A 24081-nucleotide genomic window follows, 5' to 3' on the forward strand; every position below is an offset into this window, starting at 1 on the left:
TTGTGGAAAGCTGTCATTTCTACAGTCATTGGTTTAATCACAGCTGTTTATAATCACAGCTGTGGTGGAGCTTTGACTCAGAGCCTCACCCTCCACCAAGAACTTTAGTTTTCTTTAATTCTATTTGTCTTCCAGCGGTGAAATGTCGACCACCGGGAGCTCCCTGAACTGTGAGGGGATGTACTCCCAACTAATAGACGACGAGTCCTGTCATGACGACTTACCCCACAGGCCAGATGTGGAACACCGTGGTAAGCAGTTAAACTTTAACCCTGCAGATGTGCCTCTGTGGAGGAATGCAGACGGTTTCGTTTATCTTTGCTTTAAAATAACTGACTTTGTCCTGTAGACACGGTGTGTTATCACTATGGAGACAGCAAAATGTCAAACTGAGATTTGTTACCTTAACTTTTGTACATGTTTATCTTCAGGATTCACTTTGCAGCTTCTCACATGAAAGTGATGTTTTTCTCGTATCAGTCATTTAATTTTCATAGTTCTGCAGGCTTTCACTGGTAATTGTTTGCATCATGTTATAAGGATAATAAAAAGATAAAGGAAAAAAACATTTATCAACAGAAAATTTTTTAGATATATTATCAAAGTGCTTTACAAAGTCCCAAACTCTGTGTTACATAACAGACAGACATGATGGTGTAAACGTGAATTCAATCTTTAAGGTTTACGTACTCAAGTATAGGGTTTTATACTCGGAGCCTCCTCCTTCCGTGGGAACATTAGTGGTTTTCTTTGAACCAGCCCTGAGCTTTTAGATACTAAATCCAACTTTTATACACACTGGAGTCAGTCTGCAATAAGAATAAAAGACTAAAACTATGAAGTCAAAATATAGTTTTATTTATTAATTTAATTAATTAAAATAACATGCAGAAACTGATTATGAGTTCAAAATGCAGCCATGGCAGCAGCAGGCTAAGCTCAGTCACTAGCAGACTGTGTGTCAAAGGGCCCAATCAAAGCTCTCATGTTTATTTGTTTGTTTTCAATTCAGTTTGTGGATTTCCTTTTTTCAGATGAGCTTTTATTCTTGTAACGTGTTCCTTGTAGTTTGGTTTTTGGTAACTAGCTTGCTTTCATGTTTTTGTGTGCATATTAAGGCCCTTTGTGATGGTTTTGTTTGCTTTTGTGTTTTTATATTATGGACATGGTGTTTTTTGTCTGGTGACATAATGCTTTTATTTTTAATATAAAAGTGATCATTGATAAATAATGAAGTAGAACGTTTAAAATCTATTATTTACTAACATTTATAATTTTCAGATAGATGAATATACATTAGTTGTAAGTCTTTCACTTACTCAAAAACAAATAATAAATTCCTACCTGCATCATGCTTTGTTAGATAATTAAAAATGTCAAATGCATCGCCGGGATTGCGTTCCAGCATGTTTGACATTTACAAGTCTGAGCAGAGTCCTCTGTGGACAAAGCGCTCCACTGCACGCACTACTTAGTCATCAAAAAGTGTGAATACTTTTATATGTCAGGTTAAAAAAAAGGTCACTGTTGTCAGTGTTGCAGAACAAAAATATTTTTTTTTTCTTAAAGGTTCTTACTATAAATTCCTGTTTAAAGATTATTTTAAATCTTGCAGAATCAACTGAAACTATCATCCATATATGTGAAAATAACTTCTCTAAATTGTGCTAAAGCGGGGTTTTAATAAACCGTCTTTCTCTTCCCATCACCTGCAGGTCATCCTGTGATGCAAATGTTCCCCAGGCCCAGTGGTCCCAGGCTGTACCGCCTCGCCACCATCTGCCTGGCAACGCTGTGCGCCGTCCTCGTGATCGCCATCATAGCTGTCACTGCACAATGTGAGTACACAACTATACTGAAAAACCTTTGCACGCAATTCTTGTTTTTTAAGTCGTTAAAGATGTATGTTGTACAATCACTGGAAAAACAACCATTCAAAGAAATTCGATGAAAAAATGAAAAATGAATGCCTGTGATGAGTGTTTGTAAACCTCTGACCACATGTAGAAACTCGTGGTTAAAACCATAAATTGTAGAGTTTGTGCTCTGAAGTCACAGACCAAAAAAGACGTAGCTTTTTATTCTAGATTTTTATGCATCCAATTTATTTTTGGAAACTGGAGGAGTCATCCCCTGCTGGCCAGTGGGAAGAATGCAGACTCATGGCTGATTTGGTCGACTGATTTTTAAGTTACTGGAATCATCAGGTCAAAATTGTGTTTTGTTAAGTTCCTGTGAAAGAAATAACTCCAGGAAGAGTTTTTATTTCTAATCACAACATTCTAGCGTGCTGAGACTCTACATGGTGAACATGGAATCCGTTATACCGCCAAGCTAATAATGTCATTGTAACCATGTTAGCATTGCTGGTAGTACAGCCTCACAAACAGGTATTTTTCCAGTATGTTGGCTGAAAATTCACTATATGGTGTATAAGTATTCACTCACCCATCCAAACTATTGAATCATTTGGATCACTTCCTTGGCCAACATTTGTGAAAGAATGGGTCGCTCTCAGGAGCTCCTCCATCGTACCATAGGATGCATTAGTGGTGCAATGACTCACTGTTGATCCGTGAAAGCTGTTAGAAAAGCTTTTGGGGTGTTTAGCTACAGACATAAGGCCGTATTCCGTTGTGCAAAACAAGGGGTTTAAACATATGATGAACATGCTTAGCCACGCTATCATAATCCTGTCGTGCGTCCACTTCAGTGACAACATCGTTCCGAGCATGTATGTGTAGGAAAAGTCCAAAGTTATGGCTGAACTGTCCCAGGCATCTTCTGTTGCCCAACTACAGATGGGTGGACCTGCAGGGCAACATAAAGCTATGTGACAATTACTGCTGATTATATCACAGCGGAGTGGTAGATACAAAGCCCCGTACTGCCCTATATTGCACCTTAATTTGTTTTTTATGAGTCTTGAGTTGAATGTTTTTTAATGGCCAAAAAAATACATAGATAAATAAATGACGAGTTACATTTTTCTTGTCTTCTTTTCTTTTTTTGCTGATCTGAAAATTTATCTGACTTAAAACTGTGATCAGATTCGAACCAACAAGTCCAGCTGTGAAATTTATTCACTACTAAATATTTCACAGTCAGCTGTTAGTGTTATTACAACAAAGTGAAAGTGATTGTGGATTACAGCCACGATCAGTGGATGCTGAGGTGCAGAGTCAGAAGCTACAGATTTCGGGTTTGGGATTTGAGAGCAGTGGGGATTATGGTGTGGGGTTGTTTCTCAGGAATTTGGCCGGGCCCCTTAGTTCCAGTGAAGTGAACTCTTAATGTTTCAGCATACCAAAACATTAAGGACAATTACATGCTCCCAACTTTGGGGGAGCAGCTTGGCCATGGCTCCTTCCTGTTCCAACATCACTGCACACTAAACACAAAACAAGGTCCACAAAGTCATGAATGAGACATGAATGGCCTGCAGAGAGTCTTGACCTCAACACGATAGAACACTTTGCAACGAGTAAGAGCGGGGTCTCTAATTCATTTACGGATGGTCAGTCACTGACACTGGAGCCAAGCCTCCAACTTCAGTTCACAAACGTGCTTCTGGAAAAATGGTCAAAAATTCCCATAAACACTCCTAAACCTTGTGGAAAGCTTTCTGGGCCCATGTTATATTAAACTCTATGGATTAAGAATGGTATGTCACTCAAGTTCATACATGTGTAAAGGAAGATGAGCAAATACTTTTGGCAGTATATTGTAATCCTTCAGCATACAGTACTGTATGTAACTTACTTTCATACTGCTAACAGATAAAAACAAACCTCAGGGTGGTGGTGAGGCATCCTTAGGGAAGCAGACGCAGGAGGCAAATGTGTCAGCTCTGACAGCGTCCATCGCCAAGCTGCAGCAGGAGAAACAACAGCTGCAGAAAGACAAGGACGAGCTGCAGGCCAAGCTCGCTGCAAAGATGGCTACTAAAGGTAGACTCCTCATTTTTCTTTATCGTTTTCGTTCATGCATCTTTGTGAAGCCACAAGAATGAATCGTCTCCTCTATGAGCTGTCAAATACAGCCTGGATCCTTTCAATAAGACTTTAGTCTGATTTAATTTAAGATTACATTTTTTGTAACCCATCTAACAAGCATAGTGAATCAGCTATTTACCAGCCGTTAAGTAAATATCTTTGGTTGCACCAATTTCCTTCTTTCTTGTCTCATCAGCTCCTGCTGTGGTGACGTCGGCTCCTATCGTCTGCCCCAACGACTGGCACCTCTTTAACAACAGCTGTTACTTAATCTCCAGGAACTCGCGGGATTGGCCAGAGAGCAAGTCATTCTGTGAGAGCAAAGGCGCTCACCTGGCCATCATCCACACACCTGAGGAGCAGGTACAGTTTGATAAATTTCATTGTGTTTTCCACTAAAGATGCAGTCATGCTGTATGCATGTGGTGCCAAGGAGGGATACACTGATTTCTGGCTTTTTTTCTTTGACAACAAGAAAACATTACTTCTGCCTCATTTGGGCTTTTGTGGAATTTTCTTATGTAAAGTTCCTGTAAACAGAGCAAGGAAAGAGCTGACTCTATAAACACCCTTTACTGTATAAAGTCATTACTGATTAATGCTTTCTTGAATGTGAATGCTTCCTCTGTATGTTTCCTTTCAGACATTTCTTTGGAATCTTCTTCCCAGAGGACACTGGAACTCCTACTGGTTTGGAATAACTGATGAAAAAACAGAAGATGAGTGGAAATGGGTCGACGGCACTCCGCTGATCGGAGGGTAGGTCGTTTGTTTCTCTGCTTACCTTCTTCCCAACCTGTTCAGGACTAAAACTTAACACGTGGTCATGTTAGCATTGCCTTACAACACGATGCAATGTCCTAACAGAACAGTGAATGCAAAACAAGTTTGGTGCCAAATGAGTTCCTTCACTTATTGGGCAATATTGCAAAGCAGTTCGGCAGATTCATTTTTCCTTTGGTTCAGTTTCTTTTTTTTGGTCCTGCTTTGGACAATAACGCAACTATAGCGACAATAAACACAACAGTGTGTAAAAGTTTTGAATGCATTCTGATAAAACTTTGCAGGCGTGTCTTCAAGAGGTTAACTCAATGATCCATCGGTCAAAAATTAAAAAGAAGTCTTCTAACTTAGAAACTATAATTCTTACAAGTGCCGTGTGTATTGCCAACATACGCACAATCCCATATAAAGATTTAAAATATCATGCCACACCTCTGACCTCCTAAAGGCAATGATACACCGTATAAGGCTTCTGAATATCAGGCTACTTATATCAGGACTTCTGAACTCATCTTCAGATAAAACTTTTATATCTTTTATCTTTAAAACTCACTGTCTTTGTTTGTATTGGCACCATTTAGGATGTGGGGAGTCTAAATATCACATTATAGGTTAAATCCAAGTATGATTTTACCTGTAACCTCACTTGTGATTGATTGATTTTGAATGCTGATTTATGATTAATTAGTGACTAATTAATCATTAACAAAAGGTTATACTTACATATATTATTATTATTATTATTATTATTATTATTATTATTATTATTATTATTATTATTATTATTGTCTCTGCCCCCGCAGTCTAAGAACAACTGGTATTCAATCATTCAAGGCCAACAGATTTATTTGACACTGATGCTCTGAAATATGCGTCTAGTTTTCTGTATGTCGACTTCAATAGGAGAAAAACCTGGAGCTCTTTGTTTGTAAAGAGTGACTGATTATCTTGTAGAGTAAATAGACAGTGTGTACTTAAAAAACAAACATGCAGCTGAACACTGACCTTTAACACACGCATGATTTTTACTCTGCACAGTGGTGGCTCCCAAGCTTATTTAAACTAAAAGACAAATGAAGAAATTTGGTGCAGGCAGCAGATAAAAACAGGGACATGGACAAAATGATATTCAGAGTTAGCAATTTGTGGTCTTATGAACCCTAAACTATTGCATGAATCAGTGTGAAAATTTGGCCCTATTCAGGTGGAATCTTAAGAACTTTTCTGTCTTTGATTTTTCTTCATGTTTTGCTTTTTACCAAATTTATATTCACTTGATTCGTTTTATCACACTTCAGGAAATGCAGCCTTTCAGTTTCAGTTTTAAGGGTTTAACGAAAGCATTAACATTTCAGAGACTGAAGATTAATTTGACGACTGAGTGGCCAAATCAACAATCTGGTACATTCTTAAAAAGAATGAATGTAGTGGTCGGCTCAGCAACACAGAAAGACCACAGAAGAAAACTAAAGGGCACAATGACAGAATCATTTCTATCATTGATATGACAGAGGTTACCAGTCTGACCAGCAACATCCCAGTGGTCAAGTCTAACGCTGCATGCACTGAACACTGGACACACTGTGACGCACTGCTGCTGTCCTCGTCTTGCCTTCGTGCTCAAAGTCACTAGACATGACCTTTTTCTAGACTGAGTTCCTTTGGCTTATTGAAAGTAAAGATGTTCAATAGAGAAACAAAAAGCGCGACAGACTCACTAAAGAGTTAAATGTTGTGCTGCAGCGCCACATGTCAGATAACAGCTGGAGGGAGAGCAGGTCAGGGCTGCCCGATTTGCAGCAAAGGTTGTTTTTCATGAAAATGCAAAGTGTGGTTTTCTTCATCTCCTGGTTATTGCAAAATGTTGCATTATATCTCTGAGTTGCTTCATTTGCTCTGGATGTTACTTCTGCTTCACATCACAGACTCACTGTAAAATTTTCCCAACTTGTGCAAACTCAACAGATTTTCTAAGAGCCACCTGATTTCTCTTCCTCTATTTGTAGATGACAAACCTGTTGACATTCCTGTTTTGTCCTTTTCTTCCTCTTTAGGGTAAATTTTTTTAGGTTTTATTTCTGTAGACGTTTTGACTCATGTAAGATATTTTTGTATAATTTGACGTTTTGTTTTATTGTTTCTGCCTTAAACTGTCCAGACTGTATTTCAGTACAGATGCAAAGAAAAATAATCTGCAGTTAGGTCCACACTCTGTTGCACAAAGACACACTTTTAGTAGTATAGTATGACTATACACTACCACAGTGTTTAAAAATAAAACAATTGATTGAACAATTAGCACATCGAGACAACTGTTATTGAGATTTGGTGGTGTATGAATAAAAAATTTTTGAATTAAATTAAAGTGCAGACATGCAAGCGAAGAAGGACAAACATCTTTGGACAGATGAAACCAAGATGAGCTTGCACCAGAAAGATTTAAGGACAAAAGTATGGATAAGAAGAGAAACGACTCATGATGTCACATCATCTGTCAAACATGGTGGAAGTAGCATTATTGCATGACCACAGATGGCTGCCACTGGAACCAAATTCTAGTAATTATTGAGGCGTGACTGCTGATAGTAGGATGAAAGTGTACAGGGCTGCAGTCTCTGCTCAGGTTCAGACAAAGGACCCAAAGCATGTGCCAAAAGTGACCCAAGAGCTTCTCGAGGCTAAGAAATGGGACGTTCTACAATGGCCAAGTCAGTCAGCTGATCTCAAAAGAGCACGCCTTTTAATTGCTAGAGATAGCGCTAAATGTAGTTACAGGAAGCACAACTTTGAAGCGTAACTATCTTCAGCAGGTACTCGCATTCTTTGCACCCAAGAAAACAGGGTTATAAAAAAGCAGAAGCAGTTATGTTTGCATACGGACGTGATCTTTAATTGTTTTTACTAAACCCAGTGATTAATGTGAACAGTAAAGATCTGGAACAGTCTTTCAGCATCTTCAGTTGAGGATTAATTAAACCTAATAGCCAGTTTAATGTAGAATGCTGTCAATTTTCATGTGCTGCGGTTTGGTGGTCCTTTTAGCTGATGCCACGTTTAAGTCACCACACGATTCCTGCTTGCACGTATCCTTTTGTCAGTTTCATCCGTTCATGGTTACGATGTCATCAAAGTTTTCTTTGTGGTATTTCGACATCTAGCTCAGATTATGCTGAGTGAGCATAACAGGAGCAGCAGGGAGTTTAAAATTCTAACAGCTCATGATAAATGATATATCATCATTCAGTATCATGACATCACTCTCTGAGATGGACAAAAATATAAAATACATTATTTCGATAAATGTTGCAACTTAAACTGTGTAGTCTGCAGTATTGTGGTTCAATTCTAGCGATAAACTATGTTGCACACTGTTATACCCTTGGGTACCACCAGAGACATCATAAGAGGAAGCCACTGCTAGAAATATAACTTCCAGTCTATTTGAGTGCAAAGCAAACTTGTAGGTGGTTTTCATTCGATTTGACAGGATATTTTGTACATAGACTTTTATTTGCCGCTGACCTTGAAAATGAAAGTTAATTTTAGTTAAAAAACTATAAGAGCTTAGATATGTTTAAATATGATTGCTGTGTCTGTGGAATTTCATCTAGATGGAGGCATTTAAGCTGATGAAGTAACAATTGTTAGATTCAACCATTATACTTAAAATTGTCTAAAGCAGAGGTGTCCAACTCCAGGTCTCAGGGGCCGGTGTCCTGCAGGTCTTAGATGTGTCCTTGATTCAACACAGCTGCTCTGCTACACCAGGACAAAGGGTCCAACAAGTCTTTCTTTCCTTTTAATTAACAATATTACAATTATGAGCCCATGAAGAAAAAAAAGTTTCCTGAAGGATTCAAACTATAATCTCTGGGGTAAGCAGCACGATGATACCTCCAGCTTCAAAATGTGGCATTTTAATTCCACGTGTGTGATGATCATGTTCAGGGAAACAAAAATAGGAGGGAGGAAAATGTAACCAGCCATAAAAATAGACTAAACATGAATTTAGACCAAAGTTGCTCAAATCTAAGAGATGAGCAGAAGCTGTCAGTGGATGCTGAAAGCAAACTGTCCAGTTTGAAAAATAATCTTAGGATTATAGTTAGAAGTGGTGGTTTTGTAAAGTACACTGCACTATAGGAATAAAACTGCCCTAGCTCTTCTTCTTGACATGTTTAACGTGAACCATCAGATCCAGGGTGAACATGAATGTATGTTAAAGGTTTTTATACATGTCGATGTGTTTCGCTCCCTTTCTCTCTCCGTACTGTAGTTTCTGGGAGGAGGGTGAGCCCAACAACCACATCGATGAAGACTGCGGCTACATCGTGAAAACACGTGTGATGGAGCGCGTGGCGATCCGGAGCTGGTACGACGCCCCCTGCAGCATGTACTTACCCTTCATCTGTGAGAAAGAGATGGGCCCCGGCGCGAGTACTGCCATACCACACTAAGAAAACCAGTTAGTATTTTGTACTGGCTGCTTGGGTTATCTGTCACAGTGTAGTCAGGTCATCAACACTTATTTACCTTTTTGCATTTAATTAACATGTGCCATTTGTGCTCACTGCTCATTATTTGTGACGTGTGTGTGGATAGTTTGCTCTGTCCACAAGCATGAACGCAACAGAGATGGAGTGTCAAAATACATTTACAGTGCTGTCAAGTCCCTGAAGTACCGTGTAGCAGTCAGGACTGCAGTAGGGACTGACAACCAGGTTCATGTCCAGATGAGGCCCTGATCTTTCAGACTCGTGCGTATCTCTGTGCCCTCATACAGACGGTAACACAAGGAAACTGGGTCTCTGCAAAAGCTTAATCATGTATGAAATAGTTTTGGTTTTGGTTTAGGTTTTGAAAAGTGGTGCGAGAAACTAAAACATTATAACTCTACTTTGGTAATAATACAAAACCTTCAGCATTCATTTATACTTAAATTAAAACAATCATTATGTAGAACTATATACATAAAAAAATTGCTGATTATTGATTAGTTGCATGTATCTCACTCTAAATGTAAGCTTTATAACATCACAGCATTAAAAATCCCTGGACTTTTATTTTAACATCTGCAGTAAATAATAACAAAAACTAAAGAAACTGTATGAAGTTAAAAAAATGTGTTTTATTCAAAGCATAGTGGAGTAGCGTACACTGGGCTCTCTGTGCTCAGTGGCATTAACAGGAATAACAGCCGCCCTCCTCTGGACCTGTCGCTGGCTTCTATTCAGTGTTTCTGTGCCTTAAACTGCAGAAATATTTTTATATATTTTTATATGATTCACTTTCAGACTTAAATCAGGGATTCAAGTTGAATCAAGATAAATGCTTTTAAATGTCTGTTTTATATTTGGAATCAGATATGTTATGTGTCAGATGTCTGTGTGTATATACTGTACATAAAATACACGTCATGTTTGATCTATACGTGATGTAGCCACATGTGTAACATTCCCCTCTTTGAAGATGTGCTTTGAGAAGTAAAAATGTTTGTTGTCCCGTGGCGTAAATAACGACTGTATTTTCTCCATGGGTGTAAGCTGTTGCTGTCACTCATATCTGCCATGTGAATAGAAAACGTGCACCTATCCAGCAGCAGACATGAGCAGTCTGTTAACGATGAATCTATCTGTTCTCTTCATGAAACATGATGGCTTGTTTGTAACGTCTCCTCCCTGCACTGCTGTTGTTGCCCTGCAGGTGGCGCTGCTACCACAATCAGCCTGTCAAGATGTTAACAACAGAAGGGTCTGTGGACTAAAATTACAATAAATTAAAATAAGTCACTTAAAATAACTTATGTGTGTAATTTCTTCCTGCTAGGAAATAATTTCCTGTAAAGTTGCTGAAATTAAAAACAGTTTGAATGTTTTAAATTGTGTTTTTAGATTAAATCAGTTTTAGAGTCGTTCCCTGAGGGAAAAGTAATTCATTGTGATTTATTATTTTCTATCTGGTCAACAAAATGAGTATAAATATAATTTAGATATATAAGATCATGATGAAAAAGAAATCTAGTTATCTATTCTAATTCATTTTTATTTCACTTCTTCTTCACTATATCAGCTCTTTTATTATTATTATTATTATTATCATTATTATTTACATGTACAAAAAACAAGCCTCAAACGCCTCATTCCATCCTTGCCGAGCTGAAAGACCCACATTCCCTCATCTCGTCTGCTTCCTGTTAAAGTGGCCCTGAATGAAGAGTGTTTGCTGAGCCCTGCGCTTGTACTCCAGCTCCTGAGCTTGTTACCACATGGAGTTTTCAGGAAGTCAATTAGCCCTTTTCTGTCATGATTCATTAGCTTGGGTTGGAGGAACACGCTGACTCCTTACTGACACTGTTATAATAATGTTCAACCAGCAAATCACACCAGGAAGATTTCAAGAGATCACTGATGAAAATTATTATACAAAGAGCTCAAATAGCATCTACAGTCATCCAAACTGAACACTATGACAGTCATAATTTTTCTGTTTATGAACGTATTAGTATAAGTTAGTATAAGTCAGATTTTTTATTTTTCAGGAAGTAAGATTATATAAGTAGGTAACGGTGCGTCATGGCTGTCGTCCACTTTACAGCTGAGAGCTCGTTTTCAGGTCACAATGTGGCGAGTATGTTGGAGCATAAACAGATCACATGACAGATTAACAAGAGGTGTTTTTGGTGGGGTTTTATTCTAGCTCGTGGTTTGCTTTATAATGAAGGGAACAGATTTCAGTTAGATAATATTTAATATAAAAAAATATACAAGTTGTATAATTTCAAACACCACACATATTTTCAGCACAAGTTCACTGCACGACACTCAGCGGCACGAATCAACATATTTACAGTCTGTTTCATCTCTATGACTACTCACACCATTCATAACAACTGTACTTTTTATATTTACCTCTTTAATAACTCACTCATTGAGTGTGGAAGTTTGCATTATTAGGGGGTGTGGCCTATTTACACTCACTAGACTGGACCCCTGGTGTTGGTGCCTTCAGGAGCTCACAGATATTATGGATTTTTTATGGATTATTGTATTTGTAGATTTCATTTTAATGTTATTTTTATGTTATGTTGCACTAATTAGCAGGTTTCTGTGCAATGCACCTGCACCGTCTATGTTGATGTCCTCTGATAACTGAGCCCTGCATTATTTTGTAGTTTTGACTCAAAATAAGATGGTCAGTGTGATGACATTCAGGCTTCAGAACTGAGAATTAAAAATCAGACACTGACACTTTATTTTCTACACAGGCAGAGAAAGAACAAAAGGAGATTTACAAATCAATTTACAAATTCACCTCCAGCTGTGAGCACATCCCTGTAGATTTGTCTCAGGCGTCACGTCTAAATGGATTTAAAAGAGATCTGAAAAAGTTTACAAAAACATTTTCTTAAGTGCCGAGTGTATTCTTCATATTGCATATAATATACTTGATTATATTGTTCCTGAAAGGCTTTCCTGTCTTTCTTAAGGACACCTAGTGTTGATAGTTGGTTCACAAAGGCCATTAAAACTTTGTTTGACTTGTTAAGAAAAAACAAGCACTGCTGCATAACACTGATGTTGCTGTGTGACATCATCAGACCAGATCCTAAACCTGTTGCATCAACTGCTTAAAACAGGACACCGCCCGAGGTGAAGCTTAAGCTAGAAGTCCTCATTAGAGGAGGCCGTCGAACGTCATTGTTGATTTCAGCACGCACCTATGACCATAGAGGATGGATTACCTGGATATTTAACCAATAGGATGTGAGTTGCAACTTGGAGTGAAGTAACTGGACTACATTTGCTGAGCAGAGTTGTAAACAGTTTCCAAGTGTTTAAACATGTTCAGCAGACACTGGAACGCTGTCAGTAAGAAACAGCTGAGCTTAAAAGTGTCATGACAGGATCAAACTTCAGTCACTGTTTGCTGTGCAAATGACCGTCTGTCAACACACATGCTTGTTAAATGTTTTATAAAAACAGGCGTAAGCTTAAAATATTTCACATGAAATCACTTCAAGGGAAAAGTCAGTTTGGAAAGTGAATAATTGAAGTACTCATTTGCAGAACATCAAGCCCCGTGATAATAAAACATATGTGGTAAATAAGTAGTTTAGTGGCTTATTTCAAGTCAAGACAAACCATAAAAACAAACTACAGAATACAACGCCTCCCCGTAGCAGAAATAAACAAAACGTTTTGGTGTCTGTAGACAGTTATACATTTTAATTGTTGAGGATAGTTTTAACCCTGGCTGTTTGCAGAGCAAATCACTCATTTGTGGCATCAGTGCTGTTGGAGGGTTTTTAATTATCTGACAAATAATGTGGCTCGTTGTGCTGTAACTGGACAAGAAGTAAGAGATTAGTTCTTGTTTTATATTTGCATGTGTCAGTGTCACAGCTGTCTGCATCTGTGCACTGCATTCATACAGTTTACAGGTGATGCACTAGTTGACTATGTTAGCATCCCAACGTGGGCACAGCCCGTGTGCTCACTCTGACCTCTGACCTTCTTCTGGATTGAATGAGGGGACTGATCTAAAGGAAGTTTTCTATCCCCAGTTTTCTTGGATAAAAATCATGGAACTTTGCCCTGAAGCTGCAAGTCTAATTAAAAGATGCTAAGAGGGCGGAGCCAAGATCAGCTCACGTGGAAGACGAGTACCTGCTCTGCAGGACACGACCCAAAACCTCTCCCATGTTCTCTCTCAGTGTCTGCATCCAAACAGATCTAATGTCCTGCTCTCCTGCACGTCTGTCTACTGCTGATTTTATTTTATTTTTTCCCATATAGTAAAGGAGAAAGACTGCTTGATTTGAAGAATTGAATCTTTATAAGGAACTTGAATCTCTTCCAGTCTTGAAATAAAAATGCAGCATCAAAGTTTTAAATTTTGAGACAAAACCTTTGACTCTTGATCCACTTTCCGTCCGTGCCTTTGCTGTGTGTCAGGTGTGACGCGCGTTCAGCCTGACCTGCTCTAATTCCCTAATGAGATTGCCCGTCCCCGGATATCCTATTAGACCCTGATTAACTGGGCTCAGCTCATTAGCTCCGACAAACCAATTCACCCCTCCTGTAAACCTCCGCCTCAGTCCATCTCTCCATTCCTGCGCCCGCATCCAAAAACATGCAGTGCAATGTCAGGAATCAAGGCACCAATGTCACCTCTCTGCAACCACAGGGCATTCAAAGCATACGTACCAATGCACCAATGAATAAAACTACTTTGTGGATGGGTTAAAAAAGAACAAACAGCTGTGGAAATTAAAATGAACATTTTTAACTGGCGTTGCCTTATATTTTGTTGAACCTTTAATAGGATAAATTAAACACAAGAAGAAACCACTGCTCTGTTCGTGGAACCAACTTTGTGCTCTGAAGAGTTCCCATCTTCCTGCTTTAGACAAATCTCTGTGTTTGTCTTTCTTTCCTTTAGTTTACTCTTGTGCTATGACATCTGTTCCCTTCCTCTTCTTGTCTTGTTCTTGGATTTCTTCACCTCTTCTCATCTTTTGACCTCATAACCTGATTTTCTCCCTTCAATTGCTTTACCTACCTCCTCTCGCCATGCTCCCTTTCCTTTTTCCTCTCTCTCTCCTTCCCTATTTCCATCATTGAGCCTTATCCCTTCATCACTTATCTCCTTCATCCCCTCCAATCCTCATCTGTTCGTCACCGTGGAGGAAGGCTCAGACTTTTTCACTAGTACAGCCACTAGCAGTCAGCCGGTGGGAGAGCATCAGAGGAGCCAGCGAGCAGGTTGTGCACCCTGTAGAGCTGTGGAAGCTGAAACGGCTCAAAGGGGGAACACAGGTGTCTGCGATCGGGATCTGCACAGGTGCAGAAAAAGAGAAAAGGTGAGTTTCAGCATTTCTGGTGCTTCTTTGTGACAGTTTAAAGTTAAGGAATGCTGCTGGGGAACAGTTGGAGCTGCTTTGAGTCAGCTGTGGGGACTCATCATCTTTCTTTGTCACCGTTTGAAGAAAAAAAGTGGAGTTCTGCTTTTTATTATTTGGAAGAACAGGAAGTGAACTTTTGCAGTGCTGTGCTACCAAAGCAAAAAGTGATCAGCAACTTTGGGGATTTTCTGTATTTTCTGACACATGATTTGATCAAATTCAGGATATTTGACCAATGCAACTTGAGTTAAGTCATCAATTTCTTTCAAACAACAGAATAACTTGTCACTGCATCCTTAAACCCTCTGAAGGTGATCTTTGGATTGTAGCAACTCTGCCAAAGAGGATTGGAGCTTCAGGTGGAGCAGCAGTAAGCTGCAGCCTGGTCGGTCACAAAGAGCTAAACCTCATCCAGCTCACTTTGTTTGTGGAAATCTTTGGTGGTAGCAGGTGGTCTGCTAATCAGATGGCTCAATCCATGAGTGTAATGAGTCAACTCATGACTCCTCCAGTCTGCACATTAAAGTGTGCGTGCAAGAATAACACACTGACAGGAGGTTGGGGTGTTAAGTTGTCCTTATAGTGGTGGAGAGTGGTGTAATAAGGTTTCAGATTTTCACTGGCTTTAAGCTCTGGAAAATGGCCGCATGTGTTTCATTCACATGAACAATAAGTGCACCTCAAATGAATAAACAGGACAGTAGAGGAGGAGCAGTTTTTGGTCTTGACTCTAACAGAAGCTCCATTTCTTCTATTGTCCACGCCGCAGTCCCTCCCTCTCACTCTGATCTCAGGGTAAAGAGCAGTCAGCAATCAGATGACAGGAGATTTGACCGCTAAAGCTTCTCTTAAGCTCTCCTGCAGGGATTTAAAGTCCTGTAGAAACCCATCCCAAACTCCCCTCACCTCTGCCCCCACCATATCCTCGACCTTCCATAGTCTATGTGCAGCTGCTACCTGCACATAGACTGATGCAACCGATCACTTGTACTAATCAGTGGACGTTTATTCTTAATCATGTCTCCGTCTTCTGTAAAAGCTCCTGCATGTTCCTGTGTGACTACTGTGCAAGCTCTACTTATGGTTTGTGACTAACAAGTCAGGCAAGGTTAAAACTGTAGCACAACTCTGGAAGTTTTAATATTCCTCACTGGAATCTCTGTGTTTTGCATTAGCAGTAATTTTTACCTCACTCATGGGGGTTCAGGCTTTTAGCTCGATAGTTTGATGATGTGCAGAAACGTGCACACAGTTAATCGGTGTTCAGTTAGTCAGTCATCAGCATCCTGTTACAGAGTATTAGCCGAACACTTATTGTAAACACTAAGTTTCAAAGTAAAAGAACAAACCAAGAAAAACGATGACACTGATTGGAAATAACAGCTTTTCTTTTATTGTTGTTTGTTTTTTCAGCTTCTGACCGTTAACTTTTAGCTGTTTGACCTTGATGTTGGTGATGTAACATGATGTAACCTGAGGGTTTAAAGTTTTACACTGGAAGGGTGTTGGTGAGGTCAAAATGGACACTGAAGTTAAGGCAACCATAAATTCCTTACAAGGAAGATTCAACACTGATCCAACTCTTTAAAACCATAAAGAATAAAAGGAGTCAGTAAAAACTAAAGACGTGTATTTTATCCTCTAAATCACGCAAAAATAAATGTACTAAGTGCCCTTTAGACCTTTAGAGTAATGTAATTGCTTCCTTCTTTCCTAAGTCCTACACATCTATCCTTCATTCCTCTTGTCCTCTTTTACCCATTGTTGATTCTGTGCCGTCTTCTTTAATACTTCTAAACGGTTCCCTTCCTCTCTTTGTTCAGGGACAGCTGACACCTGAGTGTCTAATTGTTTCTGTAGACTTGGTGGTGCAACAAGAATCGAAGCGTTCCAGTTCAGGAATCAGGGTCACTGCGTGGTACCTACTTTATTTCACAGCAGGGTCAAACGTGAGGATACGTTTGGCTGGGAGTCATTCCACTAACAGCATTAACATCTTTCACAATGAGCTGCAACAAACATCCAAACATTGCTGTCTGTGCAAATATGTCTAGTCCACACGTGGACTTCAGAATATTTTCCAAGTAAATAATTATATTTTTTTTTGTGTTTTTCCCCATTTCCTATTCCTCTCAGTGTCGCTTGGTTTTTCATCAGTAACATCAACAAACAACTCTCACCATGGCAGCTGAGAAGGCTGAAATGGATGCACTGAAAAAGGAGTGTGATGGCCTCCGTGCACAGATTGAGGTGAGCGTTTCTTGTGGGAGGAAGTTCCAGGTGTTTTTATCTTCAACACCATAAAAACAATCCTGATTTCACCCCCGTGACACCATATTTTTCATATTATCTAGCGTGTATATTAATGTTATTGTATTTATTTAACACTAACCTCAAGTAATCAGTCTTTCTCCATCCGTCACGTGACAGATATGCATGTAATCTTTTGATATTCAATTCAATTCAGTTTTATTTATATAGCGCCAAATCACAACAGCAGTCGCCTCGAGGCACTTTATATTGTACAGTAGATACAGAGAAAAACCCAACAACCATTTGACCCCCTATGAGCAGCACTTTGGCAACAGTGGGAAGGAAAAACTTCCTTTTAACAGGAAGAAACTCAGCTCAGGGAGGGGCGGGGCCATCTGCTACGACTGATTGGGATGAGAGAAGGAAGACAGGATAAAGACATGCTGTGGAAGAGAGACAGAGGTTAATAACAGATATGATTCAATGCAGAGAGGTCTGTTAACACATAGACACATGTGTATATACATACATATCTGTCTGTCTGAGTCACTGTAAGTTCAAAACAACAGGAAAATGTTCAGGATGGCCTTAATAATCATATTTATTTAAACATGTTTCACTAGACAGGTAAAAACTAATAATTATAGACGATGGACCCATGGTGCTTATATTACCCTTGTGAAGAGGTTTCTTTTGATTGCAGATCTTACTTACTCTTAGTTTTTCCTTTATAATTTGTGGAGGTTAATTCGCCTTAGTGGAGGACTTAGTGGACCTCCTTCCTTTTTCCTAATGCTAGAATTGCTGTGATGCCATCACAGAGGAAAGGAGTGAGGAAAAACACCGACTACACAGTTTTTCTTTTTCCAAACCTGTAATTCTCTGTGTGACCAATAGGCGGCCCGCAAAGCTGTGAATGACGGCAGCATGTCTGCAGCAGCATCAGGGGTGGCCTCAGTGGGTCGGGTCCAGCTGAAGCTCAGGAAGACACTCAAGGGTCACCTGGCTAAAATCTATGCCATGCACTGGTCAGCTGACTCCAGGTGAGGATGAAAGGGTGGCACGTTTGTGTAAGAAAAGAGCAGCTCTGTAATCAAATTCAACAATAGGTTGTATATGAATACTCGTTTCATCCCTTTACTTTTTAAAAACCTCTATTTAATGCTTAAAAAACGTAATATGTAAATATAACATCGCCTGTTTGACAGTTTGAAGAAAACACTTGTAATATTAAAGAAATACTGAAATTACCTGATTTATTTGTATGTGCTGTAATGAAAATGAATGTGTGTCTTGAAGATTATAAACTGCTGATTTTTATCCATATTAATGTGTGTGTGTTTTTAATATGTTTGTGACTTTGACATCAGAATTTGCAGGATGCAAACATTAGTTGTGATAACAGCCAAACTATTTCGCATGTGAACAAACTTTAGATGCAGAAACGAGATAAACTCCAGCATACAGTCAATCCATGTGAATTTAAAAGGCACAATAGTTACTGCTACAAGACATCTCTTTTCTAACAGCCACAGAAATATTCATCATTAGTGAGACATTATCTCACTGAGATGTTTTTTAAATCTTTAATTTAATGAAGATTGAAGTGCTCTTCAAACACAGTGACACTTCCTTTCTCTCACAGGCAGATGGTCAGTGCATCACAGGATGGAAAGCTGCTCGTCTGGGACTGTTTCACAGGGAACAAGGTAGGACTGCATGGGATATGTCATAATTAATCTGAATGTGCAGGCATGTTATTTGTGGAGTGCAATATATAATAGACCAAGTAAAACGAACCACACACAACCTGCAAAATAAGACAAAAACTGCATATTTACTCAATGAAACAATCAGTCATCAACTGCTAATTTCATTTAGTAAGTTAGTAGTTTTTAGTTCATGTTCTTTTAGATATATCAACAATGACTAACACAAATGGATAATAACAGAAACTGAGAACAAGTGTTAAAAACAAAAGAAGAGAAGAACAAGGAGAAAATGTTCAATCTGAGCTTGGAGCTCAGTATTTATTTAGTACATCCCAACATAATTAGATTACCCAGTGAGCAGATTTCAGCAGTGAGCTAATTAGCCAATGGATGAGCAAGCTTCACAGTTTAAATTCATTTCTGAGCACCCTTCAAAGCACCCCTGTTTGAGGGTCAGTGCTTTACAGGAGTCCAGAAACAACTGGTCTGTTGTGATGAATCTTCACAAACATTTGTGAAAATCTCTTCATTTACATTTAGCATTTTGTGTGTTTTGACTCTACTTTGACTGTTCATCTGCTTTCCTGCGGTGACTCAGTGAACCTATTTCTAAAGCAGTAAACAAAGATTAATAGTGTCACGATAAGCTTGTTGTTGCTGTTGCAGTGGTTCCTCGCAGGCCTTTAGACCTGAGTGGAAGCACAGACAGCCAACAGGAACATCGTCTCTCCAGCCTTCAAACGCTGTCCATGCTTGTTAAACTGCAGAGCTGCAACCTCCTGGTTGTTTAAACTGAATTCCCTCTTCCCAGTTGGTTGCTGTTCCACTGAAGTCTGCTTGGGTGATGAGTGTCGCCTTCGCCCCTTCTGGTAACCTGGTGGCCAGCGGTGGTCTGGACAACATCTGCACAGTTTACAACATCAAGGCGGCCAGCCCCAAAACCCTCAGAGAGCTGGACGCACACACAGGTGAGGAGGGAGCTTCCTTTAAATGCCTTCAACTTACTTCACAGCATCAAAACCAATGAATGCATGCACAGCCAACCTGAGACGCTCGCAAAACTCTCTCTCGCCCAGGTTACCTGTCTTGCTGCCGTTTCCTTAGCGATACTGAGATCTTGACAGCCTCCGGTGACACCACCTGGTGAGTTTAAAGTTTGTGTTTCTTAGTGTTTGATGTCAGTCATTTCTATCAACCCACCTACAGTAGTGAACAAGGGAAAAAGAGCAGCTTTTAAATCAGTATCAAGGCTGTGCATTCTCCCATTAGCCTGAAGGTATTAAAAAAACCATGACACTTGTTCACCAATCATGTGCTCTATGGTGTCTTCATATTACCACATACTATAGGCAATATTTCTAAAATGTAAAGGGGAAGTGCCTTAAACCTGCACTCTTTCTAATGACCAGTGGGGGGCGGAGCCAGTCGCTGCAAATTGCTGGCCCTCACGTAGCCTGGTTTTGTCCTGTTTTTCCTTCCCACTGTTGCCAAGTGTTTGTACATAGGGTGTCGTCTAATTGTTGGGGCTTTCTCTGCATTATTGTAGGGTCTTTGCCTTACGCTACAAAGCACCTCGAGGTGACTGTTGTGATTTGGTGCTATATAAATTAAATTAAGTTAAATTAAATTAAAAATAAGTCATATTTTATAAAAGTCTATAAGAAAACGACTGTAGTTGTCACTTCATTATGATCCCATGAAACTCTCGCAGTGTGTTTATTGACTAGAACATGTTGTATGGTTCAGAGAAAAATGGACATGTGCACACGGTGTCCTACAGGGCTCGGCCACCGTAGCTACCTGTGTGCATGCCGTGTATTTTATCAGGCAGATGTCTCTAAACAGTTAAGATGGAGATAACATTAATCTCAGATCATTGCTTGAAAATATGAATTAACAAATAAATTAATGTTATTTGTTCATTCATATTAACAAAGATACAAACGAACTTAGAGCTGTCATCAAGAAATTAGATTTGAGGTAAGCTAAAAAGACCTGAGACAGTTAATCAGAACGCCGTCTGGTCTAAAAACCTCTGATTTGTGTCTCTGTCTTCTTCCTCTCATCTTCAGCTGTCTGTGGGACCTGGAGACCGGCAAGCAGAAGGTCAACTTCACCAACCACATTGGGGACTGCATGTCGCTGGCTCTCTCCCCCGACATGAACACCTTCATCTCTGGAGCCTGTGACTCTCTGGCCAAGCTGTGGGATCTGAGGGAAGGCGCCTGCAAGCAGACTTTCTCCGGACACACCAGCGACATTAACGCCATTTCTGTGAGGATATCCCAGAAACTCACGACACACACACACAAATCACACTATTTCTAGTCTATAGGGGGACAGTTGTGGTCTGAAGGCTGCCTTAGCAAAACTATTTCCTCTTGGTTTAAAACTCAAATGCTTCTTCTCGTCCCACTTGTAGTTCTTCCAAAGTGGTAATGCCATCATCACAGGCTCCGATGACTGCCAATGCAAGATGTACGACCTGCGCGCCGACCAGGAGGTGATTTGCTACCAGGACACCAGCCTGAACGCCGGGGTCACATCTCTGGCTCTCTCCAGCTCAGGCCGCCTTATCTTTGCAGGTTACGATGACTTCAACTGCCACATCTGGGACTCACTGAAGGGAGAGAAAGTCGGTGAGCAGAGTTTATTCAAAATTACTTAAATTTAAATATGTATATCTTGTGGATGGATGGATATCTTAATTTATAGACTTTTAAAAGGGAGCATAGGGAGTGACGTTTTCATTAACGTTGGTGCTCTTCCACATGTCACCTGTAGATGGTGCTGATGCACTATTTTTATGATCTCTTTGCTTCCAACGGAACAGTTCATTAATTTTTTTTCAAAAATGAATATTTTATTTCTTAAAAAAAGAAAATACATTTATTTCCTTTGCTGTTTCCAATTCGTCTCCTAAATTTTTTCATTTACTCTCTTTCCTTGCCGTCATTTTTTTCCTTCCCTTGCTTCCTCTCTTCCCGATGCTGTTTTCCCCTCTTTTTTCTTTTCCTTTCCTTTAATTAATCATTTCCACCATTTTCCCTTTGCTCTTTCTCCTTGTTCCCTTTCTTCTCTGCCATTCTTTTTCTATTTTTCTATTTTTGGTGTTGTTCTGACATGTTGTTCCATTTTGCTGTTTGCTTACACTCCACTCTACTTTCTACAGTCACTTCATGTTATTCCCTTTTTTCCCCAATGTTCTTTCTTCTCGTCTTTAATTCTCCTTCCTTTATGTGCTTCACTCGCTCATCTTTTTCCTTTACTTCCCCTCTTTTCTTGTCTGCTTCCCACTCTTTTCTTTTCCATGTCCTCTCCTTGAATTTCTTCTTTTTCTTTCGTCACTTTCATATGATTTTTTTCCCCTCCCTGATTTTTTTTGGCCATTTGCTCTTCTTTGCTTTCCTCATATACTTTGTTCTTGTGATGTCTTATTTTTGTTCCACACTTTCTCCTCTGTTTGTACTTTCCACTCTTTTTGTTTTTCATTGACTCATCTTGTGCCTTCTGAGCATCTTTTTTCCTTTTCTTTACTCTCCTTTTAATTTCTCTGTCATAATTACTTTTATTCACTCATCTCCATTGCTTACAACCATGACCTCTTACTTTTCCTTCACTCCTTCTGCACTCTTTCATGTCTTTTATCTTGTTGTACAACACCAGGCGTGCTCTCCGGTCATGACAACAGGGTGAGCTGCACCGGCGTCCCTGATGACGGTATGGGCGTCTGCACAGGATCCTGGGACAGCTTCCTCAAACTGTGGAACTGAGGCGTCCCTGCAGAGAATAACGCCAGGAGACGAAGAAGAAACGGAGCAGGATGAGAGGAGAGGAAAATAGTGGCAGAGAAGTGAGGCTGGAGATTTGGTGCAGATATTTGACCTTCCTCTCTTTCTTTTTCCCGCTCTGCTTCTTCCTCATACATGTATGCAAATTTTAAAAGGTTGCGAATGAGTCATATTGTGCAAATGGCATCAGTTAAACAATGCACGATGCATCCCACTGCATGTACAAGAAAGCTTTACTGTGGATTTATTTGCTGAAAAAAGTAAATCTTAAAAAAAATAGATTATTAATCAAAACGGAGCGGAAAATAAGCTCTTATTGAAAATGATAAAAATCTCTAGATTTTCTGAAAATAACTGAATAAAGAACAGTAAATAATGAAAACATGAAGATAGAGCTACAGATTTATTTTTATTGTCTTCGAGGTCTTTGACCTTTTAAAAGAGCACTGCAATCATCTAGAAGAAAAAGACTGACATGTATATTTATTTATATTTTATAGATTAACACATTAGAAATGTCTATGTACAGAGTCTCTTTGTTGTATCTGATCTGTTTGCTTTTTTGGCTGCACATATTCTGAGTGTGTATTTGTATGGTTGAGCTGCTTTCTCGGGTCCCATATTACCACCAGCTGACTTTGATCCAAGATGGCTGCTTTCCCCACTTCACAGGTAAAAAAAACACTGATGGGCTCGTGGATGATGGTTTGAAGGTGGAACCTGGCTGTGAGAGTGGCTGTAAAACACTCCTGTAAGCTTTCTTTACTCCTCTGGCTTCAGCTGCATTTTGTTGTACTTTTAAACTTGAGCAGTTCCTCTGTACAAAAAAATACAAGATTTCTGTTGGAAATCTTTCTAATAAACATAGAATTCTGCATTAAGACTATGTCAGAGTCTTTTTGTTTCAATGACAAGGTCTGACCTTTAGTTATGAGGGTTAGTTTTAATTTCTTACATTAACATGCACATACAGTCCTCCAGAATCTAGACTGGTCCCTGCAGCTGTTGCTCTCATCATCAGAGGGCAAAAATGCCTGGAGCGGAATCTCATTAGAGGTCAGCACACCTCAGTAATGTGAGTCATACCTGCAAACAGCAGCAGGGTAGACACAGAGATGCTGGTGCAGAAATGAAGCTCTACAGTGAACGAGGAGGTTTGAATTGTCTCCAGACAAAGTGCTGATGTTCTGCATCACATGTACTGGAATCAGAAAATAAGTTAAAGTATGTAACACTGATTTAAACAGAACTTTTCACTGATAAAAACTGCAAAGTGCTTCACAAAAACACAAGAAAAACACAAGTAGATTCATAACATAAAACATCAAATTAATTACAAGCTTGTAAAAGAGTCAGTGGAGTCTCTACAGCACAAAGACAATTTCTCAACTTTGACAGTGAAGCCAACGGCGACTTTTGACCTGATGACCTGTAAGCTCAATGAGGTTCCTCACGGTGACAGACATACCGAGGGAGTTTGACCATGTAGGACTGATAGGTTTGTAGCATAAACCTATTCGCTGGAACGTTAAGGACAATTTAATTACACAGCAAAGCAAGACACGAGTAGGCAAAGTTCTTTATGTTTCTCATGCACGGGAGAGAAGTGAACAAACGCCGTCCCTTCGCTTGACCCCAGTTGC

General features: G+C 39.5%; 2 protein-coding genes across 2 annotated transcripts; both read left to right on the plus strand.

Moving 5' to 3' along the window:
- LOC146548607 (uncharacterized) lies at positions 1–10614 on the plus strand. Its single transcript, XM_085263150.1, has 6 exons — positions 1–251; positions 1716–1838; positions 3780–3950; positions 4192–4358; positions 4639–4754; positions 9055–10614. Exons 1-6 carry the CDS (start codon positions 143–145, stop codon positions 9233–9235), a joined length of 867 nt encoding a protein of 288 aa, XP_085119276.1. The 5' UTR covers positions 1–142; the 3' UTR covers positions 9236–10614.
- A 3794-nt stretch (positions 10615–14408) lies between these two features.
- On the plus strand, positions 14409–23319 carry gnb3b (guanine nucleotide binding protein (G protein), beta polypeptide 3b). Its single transcript, XM_085261946.1, has 9 exons — positions 14409–14640; positions 16819–16932; positions 17833–17978; positions 18581–18644; positions 19459–19615; positions 19724–19790; positions 20720–20921; positions 21070–21286; positions 22314–23319. Exons 2-9 carry the CDS (start codon positions 16864–16866, stop codon positions 22418–22420), a joined length of 1029 nt encoding a protein of 342 aa, XP_085118072.1. The 5' UTR covers positions 14409–14640; positions 16819–16863; the 3' UTR covers positions 22421–23319.
- Positions 23320–24081: the final 762 nt, after the last annotated feature.

The sequence above is a fragment of the Mchenga conophoros genome, linkage group LG22 (genome assembly GCF_057382185.1).
Source record: "Mchenga conophoros isolate Kocher_MC1m ecotype Shallow Benthic linkage group LG22, M_conophoros_male_GT1.1, whole genome shotgun sequence".
NCBI lineage: Eukaryota > Metazoa > Chordata > Actinopteri > Cichliformes > Cichlidae > Mchenga > Mchenga conophoros.

Coding starts and splice junctions, on each gene's coding strand:
- LOC146548607 (XM_085263150.1), top strand. CDS start 143: ATGTCGACCACCGGGAGCTCCCTGAACTGTGAGGGGATGTACTCCCAA. Junction 3,951..4,191: donor TGCAAAGATGGCTACTAAAG/GTAGACTCCTCA, acceptor TTGTCTCATCAG/CTCCTGCTGTGGTGACGTCG. Junction 4,359..4,638: donor TCCACACACCTGAGGAGCAG/GTACAGTTTGAT, acceptor GTTTCCTTTCAG/ACATTTCTTTGGAATCTTCT.
- gnb3b (XM_085261946.1), top strand. CDS start 16,864: ATGGCAGCTGAGAAGGCTGAAATGGATGCACTGAAAAAGGAGTGTGAT. Junction 18,645..19,458: donor ACTGTTTCACAGGGAACAAG/GTAGGACTGCAT, acceptor CCCTCTTCCCAG/TTGGTTGCTGTTCCACTGAA. Junction 20,922..21,069: donor GCGACATTAACGCCATTTCT/GTGAGGATATCC, acceptor TCCCACTTGTAG/TTCTTCCAAAGTGGTAATGC.